The 19,212-nt window shown below is 48.0% G+C and overlaps 1 protein-coding gene across 1 annotated transcript; it reads right to left on the bottom strand.

Moving 5' to 3' along the window:
* Positions 1-400: 400 nt before the first annotated feature.
* npy2rl (neuropeptide Y receptor Y2, like) lies at positions 401-15,581 on the bottom strand (the record flags this gene model as incomplete). The annotated part of the gene is made up of 5 exons (XM_080023606.1): positions 401-1,072; positions 1,307-1,460; positions 2,178-2,343; positions 14,463-14,595; positions 15,408-15,581. 5 exons carry the CDS (start codon positions 15,579-15,581, stop codon positions 401-403), a joined length of 1,299 nt encoding a protein of 432 aa, XP_079879732.1.
* Positions 15,582-19,212: the final 3,631 nt, after the last annotated feature.

The raw sequence follows: 19,212 nt of genomic DNA, 5'->3' as shown, positions 1-19,212 counted from the left end.
GCACTGATTGTAAATCACTCAAACATTCGTCTTTGACGTGAACAAGTAAAATAACAATTAAAAAATGATGATGTTAAAAAAACACACGTTACGGATCCGGAGAATATATTTTTTTTTTTTTTTTTTTTTTCGGATGTTGCATAATTTTCTTGCTCCAGGAAGTTGTTTGTCGGATGTAACCATGGCAACCGTGGCATCTTCTCTTTGTTTTTATTTTCATGGAGGTTTGGGTTGGGGGGGGGTCGTTGCCATGACGACGGCACTTTGATTGGCATCAGAGGACATGTTTGCCCCCCCCAACCCCACATCTCACCCCCCTGCTTTTCTGTCTCTCTCCCTCTCTCTCTCCCCCCCCCTCTCTCCCCATCCCTCCCTCCCTCCCTCTCTCTCTATCGGGCGGTCAAACGTCCGTGGCATTCAGGTGGGTCGACACCACGTCCTGCGCTTCCAGGACCTTCCTCTTCCCTGCCGCCCCTCCACCTCCTCCACCTCCTCCGCCTCCTCCTCCTCCACCCACAGCCCCCGCGATGGGGTGGATGCTGTCCAGGCGGCTGCCCTTCCCCCGCTCCACTGTCGTTGTGCCCCCGCCCGCCCTCCCTCCTCTCCCACCCCCCCGGCACTTGAAGACGGCCAGGAAGGCGGTGCGGTAGTTGCGGTTCATCCACCCGTAGAGCAGCGGGTTGGCGAAGGTGGAGCACATGGCGACCACGTGGAAAACGGTGTAGAGCAGGCGGAAGTCGCGCATGTCCAGCACGGAGCTGTCGATGTCGGTGGCTAGCTGGAAGGCGTGGTAGGGCAGCCAGCTGACGGCGAACACCACCACCATGGTCGCCAGCATCTTGGTGGTCTTGCGGCGCCGCCGGTGGCGTTCGGAGCTGGCCCCGCCCCCCGAAGAGGCGGCGCTAGGGGCGGCCACCGTGTCGGACGGGCTGACGTGGCCGCGCAGCTTGGACCAGATGCGGACGTAGGCAAAGGAGATGATGGAGAGCGGCAGGAAGTACTGCAGGATCAGCATGGAGATGCTGTAGACGGTGCCGTCCATGCTGCTGCCCGGCCACTTCTCCATGCACACCTGGAGCCGAGACACAGGCTGCTGAGCCAACCAGCTAACATGCTAACATGCTAACATGCTAATATTCTACTTCTGATGCACAATGTGCACACACACACACACACACACACACACACACACACACACACACAATGTTTTTCTGTGTGTTAACGTGTGAGTGTGTGTGTGTGTGTGCGTGTGTATGTGTGTTTATGTGTGTGTGTGAGTGTGTGTGTGTGTGTGTGTGCACCCTGCCTGTATGGTGTGTCCAGGCTCCAGCGTGAAGGATCCGTACTCCCTGAAGATGGCGAGCGGGCTGGCCAGGACGGCGCTCAGCACCCAGGTGAGCGCGATGACGCCGAAGCACACGTCCTTACGCATGCGGGTCTCCAGGTGGTACACGATGCACCTGCACGCAGACGCAGACACACACACACACACACACACACACACACACACACACACACACACACACACACACACACACACACACACACACACACACACACACACACACACATTAATGTATCAAAGTCAGGTCCAGGTTAAAACACAGGTGAGCTGTTCCTGGTGCACTTCTAAACCAAAAAACAGTCTCGGAGCTAGGAGGCAGCCTCCGAGCTAGGAGGCAGTCTAGGAGCTAGGAGACAGCCTCCGAGCTAGAAGGCAGTCTAGGAGCTAGGAGACAGCCTCCGAGCTAGAAGGCAGTCTAGGAGCTAGGAGACAGCCTCCGAGCTAGAAGGCAGTCTAGGAGCTAGGAGACAGCCTCCGAGCTAGGACACAGCCTCGGAGCTAGGAGGCAGTCTAGGAGCTAGGAGACAGCCTCCGAGCTAGAAGGCAGTCTAGGAGCTAGGAGACAGCCTCCGAGCTAGGACACAGCCTCGGAGCTAGGAGGCAGTCTAGGAGCTAGGAGACAGTCTAGGAGCTAGGAGACGGACTAGGAGCTAGGAGACGGACTAGGAGCTAGGAGACGGACTAGGAGAAAAACTCTTCCCAGCCTGGATCCCAGAGACAGATCTCTAAACAGGTTCCGTGTCCCCGATGGTCCTCCATGTGAAGGAGGTGGAGTCTCTCTCCCCGTCCTCCATCTTAAAAAACACCTGCGGGCGGAGCCGGCCGGACCCACCTGTGACGGTCGAGCGCGATGACGTTGAGCGTCACCGTGGAGACGTGCACCGCCAGGCCCTGGGCGTAGGGCAGCAGGAAGCACAGGGAGCTGCCGAACTTCCACTCGCCCAGCAGGGTGTAGACCAGCGTGAAGGGCAGGCACAGCGTGTTGACCAGCAGGTCGGCTACGGAGACACAGGAGGGACAATCCCAATGAAGCTCGACTAGGAAACAGGAGAGACAGTCTGGGACAATCCCATTGAAGCTCCACTTCTTTCAGAGTCTAGGAGATAGGAGAGACAGTGTAGGAGATAGGAGAGACAGTCTAGGAGATAGGAGAGACAGTCTAGGAGATAGGAGAGACAGGCTAGGAGATAGGAGAGACAGTGTAGGAGATAGGAGAGACAGTCTAGGAGATAGGAGAGACAGTCTAGGAGATAGGAGAGACAGGCTAGGAGATAGGAGAGACAGTGTAGGAGATAGGAGAGACAGTCTAGGAGATAGGAGAGACAGTCTAGGGGATAGGAGAGACAGGCTAGGAGATAGGAGAGACAGTGTAGGAGATAGGAGAGACAGTCTAGGAGATAGGAGAGACAGGCTAGGAGATAGGAGAGACAGTGTAGGAGATAGGAGAGACAGTCTAGGAGATAGGAGAGACAGTGTAGGAGATAGGAGAGACAGTCTAGGAGATAGGAGAGACAGTCTAGGGGATAGGAGAGACAGGCTAGGAGATAGGAGAGACAGTGTAGGAGACAGGAGAGACAGGCTAGTCCACTTTAAAATGGGCGGTGTCATTTTTACGACTGTCAACGCTTTGTGTTCTCAAAACGATGAATTTAAACTGGAATCATACAAGTTGTTTATTATCAGTGGATAATCCACAGCCCCAGGCCTGTCCATCCACCCCCCCCACCAGCACACCCCGCCCCACTAGACAGACAGACAGACAGACAGACAGACAGACAGACAGACAGACAGATAGATCGATAGATAGGAATGCAGAAATGATACATACAAAAAACACAACATTTTGAATGAATACATATTAAAAATACATCTAAAAATAAACAATGAATCTTCAATTCAGTTAAATAAATGTAAATAAAATACAAATAAATAAATGTAGTACTAGTCTGTGTGTGTGTGTGTGTGTGTGTGTGTGTGTGTGTGTGTGTTTTATTTTCAGGCGGTGTCCCTGAACTGAAGCTGCGTCTCCTCGAAGTCTCGCGTCATCGCCTGCGTCACATTTTGACGGGAATCCAAACGAGTCGAACGCCCGACGGAATAAGACAAGGGAGAGAACGAGGGATGAATAACAGACCGACCGGAGCTGTGGAAAAATGAGGGTTAGGGCGGAGAAAAGGCTCCAAAATATTTAAGAATAATTTCAAGAAAGATCCAATCAGATGATGAACCTGCTGACACGAGGAGTACGACTCAATCCAAACGCCCACGGGAAGCGACGCCACCGGGAGAGAAGAGACGTGATGGAGAAACGGAGGAAAACAAAGATGGAGGAGGAAGGGATGATGGAAAAACAATGTCACCAAACCAACAGAGAGAGGGATAGAGGGATGGATGAAGGGATGGATGAAGGGATGGATAGAGGGATGGATGAAGGGATGGATAGAGGGATGGATGAAGGGATGGATAGAGCGAGGGAGGGATGGCGTGAGGGAGAGAGAGCAGGAGGGAGAGAGGGATAGATAGAGCAAGGGAGGGAGGGAGGGATGGATAGAGCGAGGGAGGGATGGCGTGAGGGAGAGAGAGCAGGAGGGAGAGAGGGATAGATAGAGCAAGGGAGGGAGGGAGGGATGGATAGAGTGAGGGAGGGAGGGAGGGATGGAGCGAGGAATAGAGGGATGGAGCGAGGTAGGGAGGGAGGGAGGGAGGGATAGAGGGATGGAGGGAGGGAGGGATAGATAGAGCGAGGGAGGGAGGGAGGGATGGAGGGAGGAATAGAGGGATGGAGCGAGGTAGGGAGGGAGGGATAGAGGGATGGAGGGACGGAGTGAGGGAGGGAGGGAGGAATGGATGGAGGGAGGGAGGGAGGGAGGAATAGAGGGAGAGAGGGATAGATAGAGCAAGGGAGGGAGGGATGGAGTGAGGGAGGGATGGAGGGATGGAGGGAGAGGGACAACAGTGCGGTTCCTCTGCCAGACGATCGACTCAGTGTAACATCAGGACACAGAGTTAAAAAAAAAAACAACCCAAAAACAACTGTTGACCTATAAGGAGAGAGGGAGAGAGAGAGACAGGGGAGGGAGAGAGAGAGAGAGACAGGGGAGGGAGAGAGAGAGAGAGAGACAGGGGAGGGAGAGAGAGAGAGACAGGGGAGGGAGAGAGAGAGAGAGACAGGGGAGGTTAGAGAGAGAGAGAGAGACAGGGGAGGGAAAGAGAGAGGGAGAGAGAGAGACAGGGGAGGGAGAGAGAGAGGGAGACAGGGGAGGCAGAGCGAGACGGGGGAGGGAGGGGGAGGGAGGCGCTCCCTGCCTGGAGGCTGCGTTGACCTCCTTCTCGTCAGAATCGCGAGTTTGTCGAATCCGACTCGTCTGGAACGCCACCGGTGGAGTCGCTCCATCGCTCCCTGTGAGGTTTTTTTTTTTTTTTTTTGGCAGGGGAACGAAGCTGCATCTGTTCCCTACATCCACCTTTACTCCACCTCCAACCTCCACCTCCTCCTCGTCTTCCGCCTCCGGGAAGGTCTTCGAGCCCGTCCATCCCTCCCTGGTCTCACCTCCTGCGTCGTTTATAATCCTTCACCCAAATGTGTTCACAAGAAAATGAACTGGTGGTGTTATTACAAATAATATTCATCACATCTGGCCTCCGTCACCTAAGGATGTCCACCTGTGTCCATGTCGTCTCCGCCTCTGTCCAGGTGGTCTCCATCGCTTCAGGATCCTTCTGAGGTTCAGAGCTCAGTGGAGAATCCTGAAGAGATCTCCATCTCCAACCATAACCTCCACCTCAGAAGGATCCTGATTAGATGGAGACCACTTGGACAGAGGCGGAGATGCACATCGACGGTGGCGGAGACCACCTCCGTCCAATAGGTCTCCACCTCCATCCAAGAGGTCTCCACCTCCTCGGGATCCTCCATGTTAGTTGAGTGGCATTCGGTTCGATGCGTCCGGTTCGATTGCCGTGACCCACTTTCCTGGGTTTTATTTGCTGCTGTGGTTTGATTTCCAGGCGCAGGCGTCAGGTTGTCGGGTGACGACGGCACCAGACGGGCGCCGAGCACCGATTGGCCGGTCGGAGGAAGCCGTCAGCCGTTGGTCGGTTTGTCGTCAAGACCTTTGGAGAAGGTTTCATCGCGGGGGCATTAACATTTCATTTCATCACAGGGTGCGAGCGGCTCCCGGACCCTCTGACCTCTGACCTTCTGCAGCGCAGGAAGTGGCCGCCGTCCGTGATGTTCCATTCATGAGGAGGGCGTGGCGCCCAACGCGGGCACCGGATCGGAGGCCGGGACCGAGTCGCTGCTTGACATTCTGTTTGTTCTTTTGAGGAGAGAGAGAGAGTTCAGGAAGTGCCCCTGAAGCTGGAGGACCTTTCCCATGATGCATCTGGGGGCAGTGCAGTGTTGAGCAGAGAGGAGGAGGAGGAGGAGGAGGACGGGGGCAGGGGGGTGGAGGGATGCGACGGAGGAGTGATGGTGGAGCCTGAGGGGAGGTTTTCCCGATCTAGGTTTCCAGCGTGGAAATAATCCATTTGTCAAAACGCTGACGAGTAGTGAAAGAAGAGAATTACATTTCATCTCTTTCATCAGCGTCACATTTTGATGAAATCATCAAAGTAAGTAATGATATCATCAAGTAACTGATGATGATATTTCTATTATTCCTCAAACTGCAAAGTCAACGTTCGGCTCCTGTGTCAGGGTTACCATGATAATATAATTACATTTAAATATAACCGTATGTCTATATCTATATATATATATATATATATATACAATCCAATAAAATAAAAACAAAAAAAAAGGTTACAATAATAATTCTGTGAATAATAATTATACAATATTAATACAAATTATTATAACTAAAAACATATATAATAATAATAATAATAATAATAATAATAATAATAATAATAATAATAATAATAATAATAATAATAATAATAATAATAAAAAAAATAATAATAATAATAATAATAATAATAATAATAAATGCGTTTCAAAAAATCCATCCATCTTTCTATCCATCCAACAAATGAAATCACTTCTTCTAATGTTCGACGCCAACGACTTGACACTACATGATTGTCACTTGTGTGAATCGGCTTTCAGATGATGGACAGACTTCAGGCGGAGAGATGAAAGAACAGATGAAAAAATGACGAGAGAGAGAGAGAGAGAGAGAGAGAGACGGAGCTGATGAGAGACGACGAGAGTGCGAAGAAAGGGAAGAGGGAGAATCAATGAGCAAGGATGATGAGATGGAAGAAAAGAGAGAGGATAAACGGATGGAGAGAGAGAGAGAGAGAACCAACGGATGGAGTGATGGAGAGAACAGCGTTGGATGGACGATACTAATTGGTGTGATACAAATAAAGAGCATTGAATTGAAACTAAATGGAAGAGAGAGACGGAGCGAGGGAGCGTTGGTGAGGGAGAGAGAGGGAGGGAGGGAGAGAGGGATCAGACGGCTGTGATGGATGGAAAGTGAAGGCCCCGTTGGCCCTCAGTGGAGGACAGAGAGAGAGAGAGGGAGAGAGAGAGAGAGAGAGAGACAGGGACAGAGAGAGGGGAGAAAGAGAGAGAGAGAGAGACAGAGACAGAGACTGAAAGTGAGAGAGAGAGAGAGAGAGAGAGAGCGAGAGAGAGACAGACAGAGAGAGAGGGGAGAAAGAGAGAGAGAGAGAGACAGAGACAGAGAGACTGAAAGTGAGAGAGAGAGAGAGAGAGAGAGAGAGAGCGAGAGAGAGAGGGGAGAAAGAGAGAGAGAGAGAGAGAGAGAGCGAGAGAGAGAGGGGAGAAAGAGAGAGAGAGAGAGAGAGCGAGAGAGAGACAGACAGAGAGAGAGGGGAGAAAGAGAGAGAGAGAGAGACAGAGAGAGAGAGAGAGAGAGAGAGAGACAGAGAGAGAGAGACTGACAGTGAGAGAGACTGACAGAGAGAGAGAGACAGAGAGAGAGACCGACAAAGAGATAGAGAGACAGAGAGAGAGAGAGAGAGAGACAGAAAGGGAGGGCGGGGGAGAGCAGGTCGACTGGGAGAAGCAGTCTGTCTGTTTATCGTTCTATAAATCACTCCATCCATCGAACATGAACAACTTCATACTCTGTTTCCTTCTGTTTCTTCACACAAACACACACTCAGGCTTCTCTTCCTCCACACTTCACTGTTCTGCTCTGTCGCTCTTTCACTTTACCTGTTTGTCTCTGTCAGCCTCCCCCCTCTCCCCCTCGCTTTCACTCACTCCCATCTCTCTTTCTCTCCCCTCCCTCCCTCCCTCTCTCTCTCCCCCCATCTCTCTCTCTCTCTCTCTCTCTCTCTCTCTCTCTCTCGCTCACCCGTCACGCCCTCACAGTTCTCTGCTTCACTTCGAGGTTCTATCCATCTCCGTCACATCCATCACTTTCTCTCCCCTGTTCCTCACCCTTACGGGAGGGGAGCTGAGGGGTGAGTATAGGCCACGTCGTGCCCGGAGGGTGAAGTTCCACCGAATCTCCAGCAGGGGGAGCGTGGGTGCGTGAGGCGGCAGTGAATGGGAAGGAATGGGAGGCCCGGGCGGCCGGGCGTACGGGCGAGCGGGCGGGCTGGCTGGCGAGAAGATTCTTCTTCTTCTTAAGTGCTCAAAGCCTGGTGTTCACTCTACTGACTGAGACCTGGCACTCATTGAGACAGCACCTCCTGTCTCAAGAACTTTTAACAACTCAACAAAGACAAAACAGAAATACTCATCTTTGGTGCAAAGGCTCAAAGACAGAAAATTGCAGCTCATCTCAGTTCTCTGTCCCTGGAGAGCAAGAACGAAGCCAAAAATCTGGGTGAAATCATAGACGGCGATATAAATTTCAAGAGCCATATAACTCAAATGACAAAACAACCCTTCTACCATCTAAAAAACATTTCAAAATTAAGAGGCTTCCTGGCCTATTCACGGCCTCCCCAAATCAGCTGTGCAGCGGCTACAGTTCATCCAAAATGCGGCTGCACACGTTCTCACTGGGACAAAAAAGTTTGAACATATCACACCTGTTCATAGATCTCTACATTGGCTCCCTGTCAAAACTAGAATTGATTTTAAGATTCTGCTTCTTGTATATAAATCTATAAATGGCCTTGCACCTCACTATATAAAAGAAATGCACATATCACACGAAGCAGCAAGAACTCTCAGGTCCACAGGCAGTGGTCTTCTAACCATCCCTCGTACCAACTCCAAAGCAGGAGAAGCTGTGGAACACCCTGAGGGCCTGAGAGAGGCCCCCGCTCAACACTTTTAAAAGCAGGTTAAAAACCTTGCTGTTCACTACAGTCTATGACTGACTTCTCTGTGTGTGTGTGTGTGTGTGTGTGTGTGTGTATGTGTGTGTGTGTGTGTGTGTGTGTGTGTGTGTGTTCTGTTTGCTGTGAGATCTGTTTATTCTGCACTGACTGTTCTTATGAATGCACAGACATTTTTTATATTTTCTTTGATTGTATTTCTCTGTAAAGCGCATTGTGTTGCCCTGGTATGAAATGGGCTTTACGTATAAATAAAGTTTGACTTGACTACATACCTCCACCCACTTCTCCGCAGCATAAACTCCACCCACTTATCCACAGTCGCCTTTAAAATGAAACCCACAAATGACAAGCACTCACCGGAACTCTCAATCATTTCTATAGAGAAACTGTGTTATGAGCCCTGCCCCCTCTAAGATAAGCTCCACCCCTCTGAAATGCAGAGCTTTTTGGGTCCGACTGAGGCTGCGGGATGTGTTTCTTCCTCAACCGGAGAATAAGAGTAATTGGAACATAACTTAAAAAGGAGGTTCCAATAACGGTGGAAAATAACAAGGTTATTAATATAAACCTGGAATTTCACCATTTTCACTTTCAGTGAATGATGCGCAGAGATCTTGTTTTGTCAGACAACTCGACCGCGCCACGCGCTTCCACGCCCTTATATGGGCCGGCCTATTTAAGCAGCCAGTCCCTGCTGCGTAAACGCTTCCTGGCGGTCAGAATCAGAATCCGTTTTTTCCGCAAAAGCACATTTTCATTTACGGGGTTTTTTCGTGGCGAAGAGGAAGAACGTAACAAGAAAAGCCAAATGTAAAAAATGAACAGAATATACAAACAGAAGAACACGATGCACAAAAGTCCTGTGAAAAGACGGGACTCGTATCCTGCTCGTAGCGTGAGAATCATAAATACAATGACATAGAAACAGAACTGCAGGAGGATGTGCTGTGCAGAAGGGTAAATATGACAATCAATGCGACCGGGATGTACAACAGCGCGTCATCCAGAGACAGATGTGAAGGTGTCTGAAGGAAGGCGTGGCCTCCACCCGTTCATTTAACCCTTCAGACGCTGCAGCCAATGAAAATAAGAAAAAAATGCTTTGGTTTCCAGGCCCAAGAACCAAACTCCCCCCAGGTCGTCCCCGTCCTCCCTTCATACTCATTATGTTTTATACCTTTCACCTTTTGAATGCCTAGGTGGAGAGAGGACGGAGGAGGGAGGACAGAGGAGGGAGGACAGAGGAGGGAGGAGGGAGGACGGAAGAGGGAGGAGGGAGGACGGAAGAGGGAGGAGGGAGGAGGGCGGAGGGAGGAGGGAGGAGGGAGGATGGAGGACGGAGGAGGGAGGAGGGAGGACGGAGGACGGAGGAGGGAGGAGGGTGGAGGGCGATGGGGAAGGTGAGTCCGAACCGTCCCTTGAATTACGCATGAACTCCCCTGAAAAGAAAACAAAAGAAGACGGGGAATGGAACCCCCAACCCCCAAACCCCAACCCTCATCCCACAATGCCTTAATCAATAATTATTTATATCCATTTATACAATTACTTTTCCTGTCACACTGCTAAATGCTAATGTGTGTGTGTGTGTGTGTGTGTGTGTGTGTGTGTGTGTGTGAGTGGGAATGTGTGTTTAGTATTCTGTGGTCCTCACACCTTTCAGAACAGCAAACACCGCCGGCTCAAACACGATGACACCGCCACACACACACACACACACACACACACACACACACACACACACACACACACACACACACACACACACACACACACACACACACACACACACACACACCCAGAGGAGAGGTGACCGGTGGAAGGTCGTTGATTTTCAGTCCTGAACCTTCCAGACTGCAGTCGTTTGGAAGCTCCCAGTACGTTAATCCATCTTATAGTGGAAACTAAAACCGTAGCAGCTTGTCCATGTTTTTTTAGGATTATAATGTAATAATTATGTAATGTAATATTCTTTTAAATATAAAATATTATATTACATGACTTGTCCTGAATTTTGCACCAGGGAAATGTCAGATTGATATATACAGTAGATATACTGTATATATTTATATAAAAAAATTATAATCTACGTATATATATATATATATATATATATATATATATATATATATATATATATATATATATAACTGTGTACCTACAGTATATAAACTTATAATGTGATTTTTTTTTAATGTTAAGTATAAATGTTTTATATGTATTTATTATGTAACTATTCATTATTATTTATTCAATTGTATTTATCAAATATATTTACATATATATACACTACTCACAAAAAAGGATATTTGGCTTTCGGGTAAATTTCAGGATGAGGCTAAAATGCACTATAACCTTTACAGGTGAACTTCATTTGACCTTCTCTAAACTTTTGAATGCACACGTCCAACTGTTCAATGTTTCAGTACTTTTTGCACAACTTGCTGTTCTAACAAGGAGCTGAACGGAAAAATTCACAACAGGTGTTTGATCCATGAATCCACCAATAAATGTCCTGGTTCAATTAGAGTTGGTATTTAAAGTCCTCTTCATCAAGCTGTTCACATGTTGACATCATGACACCAAGACCACACCAACAACTGATCAACAGCACCTCGCCTGGCGAGGCTTCAAACAGGATGTTGTCAGAGGGAAGTGGCCACTGAGCTTAGAGCGTCACAGAGTGTCATCAGCAGGTTGCAACAGAGGCACAGAGACTGGAAGAGTCACAGAAAGACGTAGAAGTGGACGTCCTTTGGCCACATCCCACACTGATGAGCGCTTCATTGTGAACAGTGCCCTGAGGAACCGCAGGATGATGCCACTCAACTCCAGGCACATTTAAGGAAGGTGAGAGGCACCAAGTGTCACGTCAGACCATTCAAAACCGTTGACATAATCGTGGTCTGCGTGCTAGACCACCTGCAAGGGCACCTGACCACACCACCAGGCACAGGCATCATGGTCTCTCAGGGGCCAGAGAGCGTTGACGCTGGACGAGGGACCAGGGGCCTCAGTGCTGTTCTCTGATGAAAGTCCATTCACGTTGAGCAGAAATGATGGAGACGTCAAGGAGAGCGCTACGCATCAGCCACTGGTGTCACCAGACGAGCCTGTGGTGGTGGTGGTGTTACAGTGTGGGCAGGTGTGTCTGGTCAATACACAACTGTCCTACACTTTGAATGGTACAGTGACAAGCCCATACTACCTGAATGACATCATTCATCCAGTCATTGTGCCCCTGCATGAACAACACAGGCCTCATTTCATCTTCATGGACGATAACGCTCCAGCTCATGGAGGTGGCGTCATTAGGGAACGGCTGCTGGAGACTGGGGCACCTCAAATGGAGTGGCCTGCACTTTCTCCAGACCTGAATCCATAGAAAACCTATGGGATGAGCTGAGTGGCCGTGTAGAGGCTCCTAACTCTGTGCCCCACAACCTCAATGACCTGAGGGCCCCCTTCAAGAAGAGTGGGGGGCCAGGCCTCAGCAGACAATAAGTCGACTTGTGAACAGCATGAGACGTCCTTGTCAAGCTGTAACTGATGCTCGAGGCCACATGACAAGTTATTGAGACGTTGACATTTGTTGTTGTGGTAAACCCACCACTGTTGTTGGCTTTTGTTTCAATACATAGTTTGAGATGAGGAAATCACCATTGTATCTTCTACTTAAATGCTCTACTTTCATCACATCATATCACTGGAGCGTCAACTTTTTACATTTTCCATCAATTTCACCCGAAAGACAAATATCCAGAACTTTTTGTGAGTAGTGTATATATAATATATATATATATATATATATATATATATAGTGTAGTGTATATATATATATATTTTCTTTTCATGAATCGATGACCACAGAAGTGAAACTTTGATGTGGATGTTGTTTATCTTTTTAGTTTGTTAGAAATGTGTAGTTATTAGTAATTAGTAGTAAATAATATGTTGTAGTTATAAGTAAGTAGTCGGTATAAGTTTTTTGTAGTTATTAATACTTTCTACTCATTAGTGTTTACTCATCCACCCGGTGATAGTTCTTGTGGTGTTTCTAATCTGTGGAGGCGATGAAGACGAGCAAAATGAATGTCGTCATCTTCATCCTCGTCAGTCGCTCTAATCCCCCAATCCTCCGTGACATAAGCAGCTAAACACGGCGCTGACGCCTCCTTCCCCCTGACGCCTCCTTTCCCCTGACGCCTCCTTCCCCCTGACGCTTCCTTCCCCCTGACGCCTCCTTCCCTCTGACGCCTCCTTCCCCCTGACGCCTCCTTCCCCCTGACGCCTCCTTCCCCCTGACGCCTCCTTTCCCCTGACGCCTCCTTGCCCCTGACGCCTCCTTCCCTCTGACGCCTCCTTCCCCCTGACGCCTCCTTGCCCCTGACGCCTCCTTGCCCCTGACGCCTCCTTCCCCCTGACGCCTCCTTCCCCCTGACGCCTCCTTCCCCCTGACGCCTCCTTCCCTCTGACGCCTCCTTCCCCCTGATGCCTCCTTCCCCCTGACGCCTCCTTCCCCCTGACGCCTCCTTCCCTCTGACGCCTCCTTCCCCCTGACGCCTCCTTCCCCCTGACGCCTCCTTCCCCCTGACGCCTCCTTCCCTCTGACGCCTCCTGCTTTCAGTGTGATGGGATCGTCATGTGATCTGAGTTGAATTGACCTTGGCTGCCTTTGGGATCCTGTGTTGCTGGTGATTTGGATCAAATGAAGCTCAGAGATTGAAAACTTTGCATTTCCTTCGTATCCACTTTATTCCCACACAACCACAGCTTCCCAGACGGCAAGACGGGTTGAGCGGGTTGCTATGGTTACAGGGTAAACACGGACACACACACACACACACACACACACACACACACACACACACACACACACAGACACACACACACACACACACACTTTCTCTCTGCTCTCTCATTGAAAATGTTGCAGACGGAGAAGTTTTTCATTGTGCATCAACTGAAAAACTTGAAAACAAGAGAGAATTATTCCTTCTGTTCTTTAAACACAAACACCACAAACACCTCGAGGTTCATGTTGAAAACCAGCAGGAAACCTCTGGCGACCCCCCCTCCGCCCACCCCCGCCCCCGCACGGGGGGCCGGGACCCACAGTTTGAGAACCTGTCGCACACGGTCACGGCTGTCACGGTGACGCATCCTGCCGCTCCCACTGAACTCACTAGATCACCTGAAGGTGCTAACGCACCCTCATGCTCACGCCTTTCAGTGATGGAGTGATGAGTGGTGAAGCGATGGAGTGGTGGAGACTCTGCGATCATCCCTCCATCCCTCCATCCATCCCTCCCTCCCTCCCTCCATCCATCCCTCCATCCCTCCCTCCATCCATCCCTCCATCCATCCCTCCATCCCTCCATCCCTCCCTCCATCCATCCATCCCTCCATCCCTCCCTCCTCTCTGGGTCCATATTCTTGTCTTCACAGTTAAACCGAAAACACACGACGACAGATGTTTGAGTCATCGCTCAACATGACCTACACACACACACACACACACACACACACACGCACACACACACACACACACGCACACACACGCACACACACACACACTAACATGCCGAGCAGGCGACCATGTTGTATCCTTGAATGTCAAATGAGTCACACTATTGTGTAAGATGACAACAGACACCAGAGGAATGTGTGTGTGTGTATACGCGTGTGTGTGTGTGTGTGTGTGAGTGTGTATGTGTGTTAGTGTGATTGTGTGTGCCTGCATGCGTTTGTGTGCGTGTGCGTGTGTGTGTGTATGCGTGTGTGTGTATGCGTGTGTGTGTGTGTGTGTGCGTGTGCGTGTGCGTGTGTGTTCGTTGCGTACCCACGGCCAGGTTGGCGATGAAGAAGTTGGTGACGGTGCGCAGCGTCTTAAAGCGCCACACGACGTAGATGACCAGAGAGTTGCCCAGAACCCCCAGCAGGATGATGGTGCTGTAGGCCACGATCAGCACCACCTGGAGGGCGGAGGGTGAACAGACACATACGTCAACAGGTAAACAAATAAACAAACAATGAAACAAGCTCGCAAAAAGCACAAGCTGGTGTTTGTCACAAGCATGTGACAAACAAACAAAAATATACACACAAATAAATAAACAAAGACAAATACAAACAAATAAACATAAAATAAGAAATATAACAGTCGATAAATAAAGAAAAAACAACCACACAAACAAAAAAATAAACAATGAAAAACAAATACACAAACAATAAATAAACAAATAAGAAAAGAAAAATAAAGACACAAACAATAAATAAACAAGAAAAAAACAAAACACAAACAGTTGATAAACAAAGAAAAACACACACAAACAATAAATAAACAAAGAATAAACAAATACACAAACAATAATTGAACAAAGAAAAACAAACAATAAAAAGGCAAATAAAAACAAACACACACACAATAAATAAACAAATAAAAACAAACACACAAACAATAAATGAACAAAGAAAAACAAGCACACAAACAATAAATAAACAAAGAATAAAAAACACACAAATAATAAAAGGACCAAGAAAAACAACCAACAAACAAAGAAACATGCAAACAAACAAGTCCAAAACGAGAGTTAAATAACAAATGAAGAAATTCCAAAATGAATATTTAAGCAAACACACAAACACAAATACACACAAAAACAAAAACAAACAAACACAAAAACAAATCAACCAAACAAGTAAATACACAAGCAACAAATAAATAAAGGAGAAACTCAAACAAACAAACAAAAACCCCATCCTCCACCTCCGCCTCCCTCTCTACCTGTACTCCCAGCAGCTTGGTGCTGTCCTCCATCCCGGGGAAGCTGCCCAGCGGAGGGAGGAGGGAGGGGTCGGCGGCGTAGCCATGGTAACCGGGGAAGCTGGGCTCGTCCCGGGGCGGTAAGGAGAGGCGGAGCTCGTCTTGGGTGCCGTTCGCTTGATTGGCGGCTTCCATAGCCAATCATCCGTCTGCACGCGCTCACACACACCCACACGCACACACACACACACACGCACACACACACACACACACACACACACACACGCACACACACACACACACACACACACACACACACACACACACATTAGAACTCTTCACAAAAAGCTAAGTAGACAGAGGAAGCAGATTGTGAGCGGACGGTTGAAACCCAGAGACGATCAGACTGAATTATCATTGAAGATGAGTCGAGATGAGGTAAGATCATAGACAGATAGACAGATAGATAGACAGATAGACAGATAGACAGATAGACAGATAGATAGATAGATAGACAGACAGATAGATAGACAGATAGACAGAAAGATAGATAGACAGATAGACAGATAGATAGATAGATAGACAGATAGACAGATAGATAGACAGATAGACAGATAGATAGATAGATAGACAGATAGATAGACAGATAGACAGATAGACAGATAGACAGATAGATAGATACCATACAACCCGTACAAGCAGCCAGGGAGGAAAGACAGCTTTACACTGAATCCGACAACGGATCCGAATAATCCTGACATAGCCCCTCCGGTAGCGCACGTGTCCAGATTGCGCAACATCACAAACATGTCGGAGACGTGTCCATAGCAACGTGGACACGGCGCCACCCGACGTTAGCGTTGATGTCATATGTCACTTATTTACTTTGCGGCTGGGACGACGGCTTCCGGTCTGTGTTTCAGAAACCAAATTTGTCTAAAAAGCTCAAGGCATCTCAACGATCCACCTCAGGCGGGGCCAACGCCTCATGCCGGGCCGACACCTCGGGCGAGACCGACGAGACGCCTCTCCACAGACACTCTCCACAGACACTCTCCACGGACACTCTCCACGGACACTCTCCACAGACACTCTCCACGGACACTCTCCACGGACACTCTCCACGGACACTCTCCACGGACACTCTCCACGGACACTCTCCACGGACACTCTCCACGGACACTCTCCACGGACACTCTCCACGGACACTCTCCACGGACACTCTCCACGGACACTCTCCACAGACACTCTCCACGGACACTCTCCACGGACACTCTCCACGGACACTCTCCACAGACACTCTCCACGGACACTCTCCACGGACACTCTCCACACACTCTCCACGGACACTCTCCACACACTCTCCACGGACACTCTCCACACACTCTCCACGGACACTCTCCACGGACACTCTCCACGGACACTCTCCACGGACACTCTCCACGGACACTCTCCACGGACACTCTCCACGGACACTCTCCACGGACACGCCACGACACTCTGAAATGCTGAAACCATGGAGTGATACAGGATATTCTCGTCCACCGGTGGGCCCGGTGTCCCGTTCACATCAGAGCCCCTCGGAGGCGGAGCCGATTAAAACCCGGGTCCATTGAGGGTCATGTGACCCGGGTTTTTCCTTTCCCACCGGTGACAGATGCCGGATGTTAGCGGCTGTTTCCGGGGTTTTGGTGCCGTGGGAAAAGGTTGTTACGTCGACAACTCCGAGCCGAACCGAGTCACCACGACAACTGACTCAAACAAACCGAGAGCCGGAAAATGGAAAAAAGATCAAATTTGAACCTGTATAGAAGCGAATCCACGAAAAACAGCCAAACTCTCCATGGGCTGGGGACGGCAGAGTGGCACTCGCCGCACGTGACCTCCCGTTCTCCGTGCGTGCACCGCCTCAGAGGCGAGGGCGGACATGCTTCGGTTCAGGAGCTCCGTGGAGCAGCCGGGGCCGTCACCTTTACCTGGAAAGGCTGAACGCGGGATCAACGCTCTCATTGAAAACGCCGTCGCTGCAGAGCTGGAATTCACACCTTCCCGTCCTCCAACAAAGAGCGCCGCGCCCGCTTTCATATCCTGTTATTAGGAGCCATCTGCACCAGCACGAAGCATTTTGTCTAATTGACACTTCCTGCGAAGCTGCCAATTAAACCGGTTTCAAGGTAAAAGGTTTGATCGGAGGCGAAATAAACACGTCTCCTGAGAAAGTGTAACCGTTACGCACGGTGTAACCAGGGCTGTTTGAAAGGCTGTTTGAAAGGCTGCTTGAAAGGCTGTCCGAAAGGCTATTTGAAAGGCTGCATGAAAGGCTGTTTGAAAGGCTGCTTGAAAGGCTGTTTGAAAGGCTGTTTGAAACGCTCTTTGAAAGGCTGCTTGAAAGGCTGTCTGAAAGGCTGCTTGAAAGGCTGTTTGAAAGGCTGTTTGAAATGCTGTTTGAAAGGCTGCTTGAAAGGCTGTTTGAAAGGCTGTTTGAAAGGCTGCTTGAAAGGCTGTCCGAAAGGCTGTTTGAAAGGCTGCATGAAAGGCTGTTTGAAAGGCTGCTTGAAAGACTGTTTGAAAGGCTGCTTGAAAGGCTGCTTGAAAGGCTGTTTGAAAGGCTGTTTGAAACGCTGTTTGAAAGGCTGCTTGAAAGGCTGTTTGAAAGGCTGCTTGAAAGGCTGTTTGAAAGGCTGTTTGAAAGGCTGCTTGAAAGGCTGTTTGAAAGGCTGTTTGAAATGTTGGTTGAAAGGCTGCTTGAAAGGCTGTTTGAAAGGCTGTTTGAAACGCAGTTTGAAAGGCTGTTTGAAAGGCTGTTTGAAAGGCTGTTTGAAACATTGTTTGAAATGTTGTTTGAAAGGCTGTTTGAAAGGCTGTTTGAAAGGCTGTTTGAAACGTTGTTTGAAGGACTGTTTGAAACACTGTTTCATTCAATTCGAAACAGAGGAAAATACATTTAAATCTACAACCATACAAACTATACAAACTATACAAACCATACTAACTATACTAACTATACAAACTATACAAACCATACTAACTATACTAACTATACTAACTATACTAACTATACTAACTATACTAACTGTACAAACTATACAAACCATACTAACTATACTAACTATACTAACTATACTAACTATACTAACTATACTAACTGTACAAACTATACAAACCATACTAACTATACTAACTATACTAACTATACTAACTATACTAACTATACTAACTATACTAACTGTACAAACTATACAAACCATACTAACTATACTAACTATACAAACCATACTAACTATACTAACTATACTAACTATACTAACTATACTAACTATACTAACTGTACAAACTATACAAACCATACTAACTATACTAACTATACTAACTATACTAACTATACTAACTATACTAACTATACTAACTGTACAAACTATACAAACCATACTAACTATACTAACTATACTAACTATACTAACTGTACAAACTGTACAAACTTTACAAACCATACTAACTATACTAACTATATTAACTGTACAAACTATACAAACTATACAAACTGTACAAACTGTACAAACTGTACAAACTATACTAACTGTACAAACTATACAAACTGTACAAACTGTACAAACTGTACAAACTATACTAACTGTACAAACTATACAAACTATACAAACTGTACAAACTATACAAACTATACAAACTGTACAAACTGTACAAACTATACTAACTATACAAACTGTACAAACTTTACAAACTTTACAAACCATACTAACTATACTAACTATACTAACTGTACAAACTATACAAACTGTACAAACTTCACAAACTTCACAAACCGTAC

This window comes from Zeus faber (genome assembly GCF_960531495.2).
Source record: "Zeus faber genome assembly, chromosome: 22".
Classification (NCBI taxonomy): domain Eukaryota; kingdom Metazoa; phylum Chordata; class Actinopteri; order Zeiformes; family Zeidae; genus Zeus; species Zeus faber.
The sequence above is the reverse complement of the archived record's forward strand: the minus strand, read 5'-3'. Positions and strand labels throughout refer to the sequence as shown.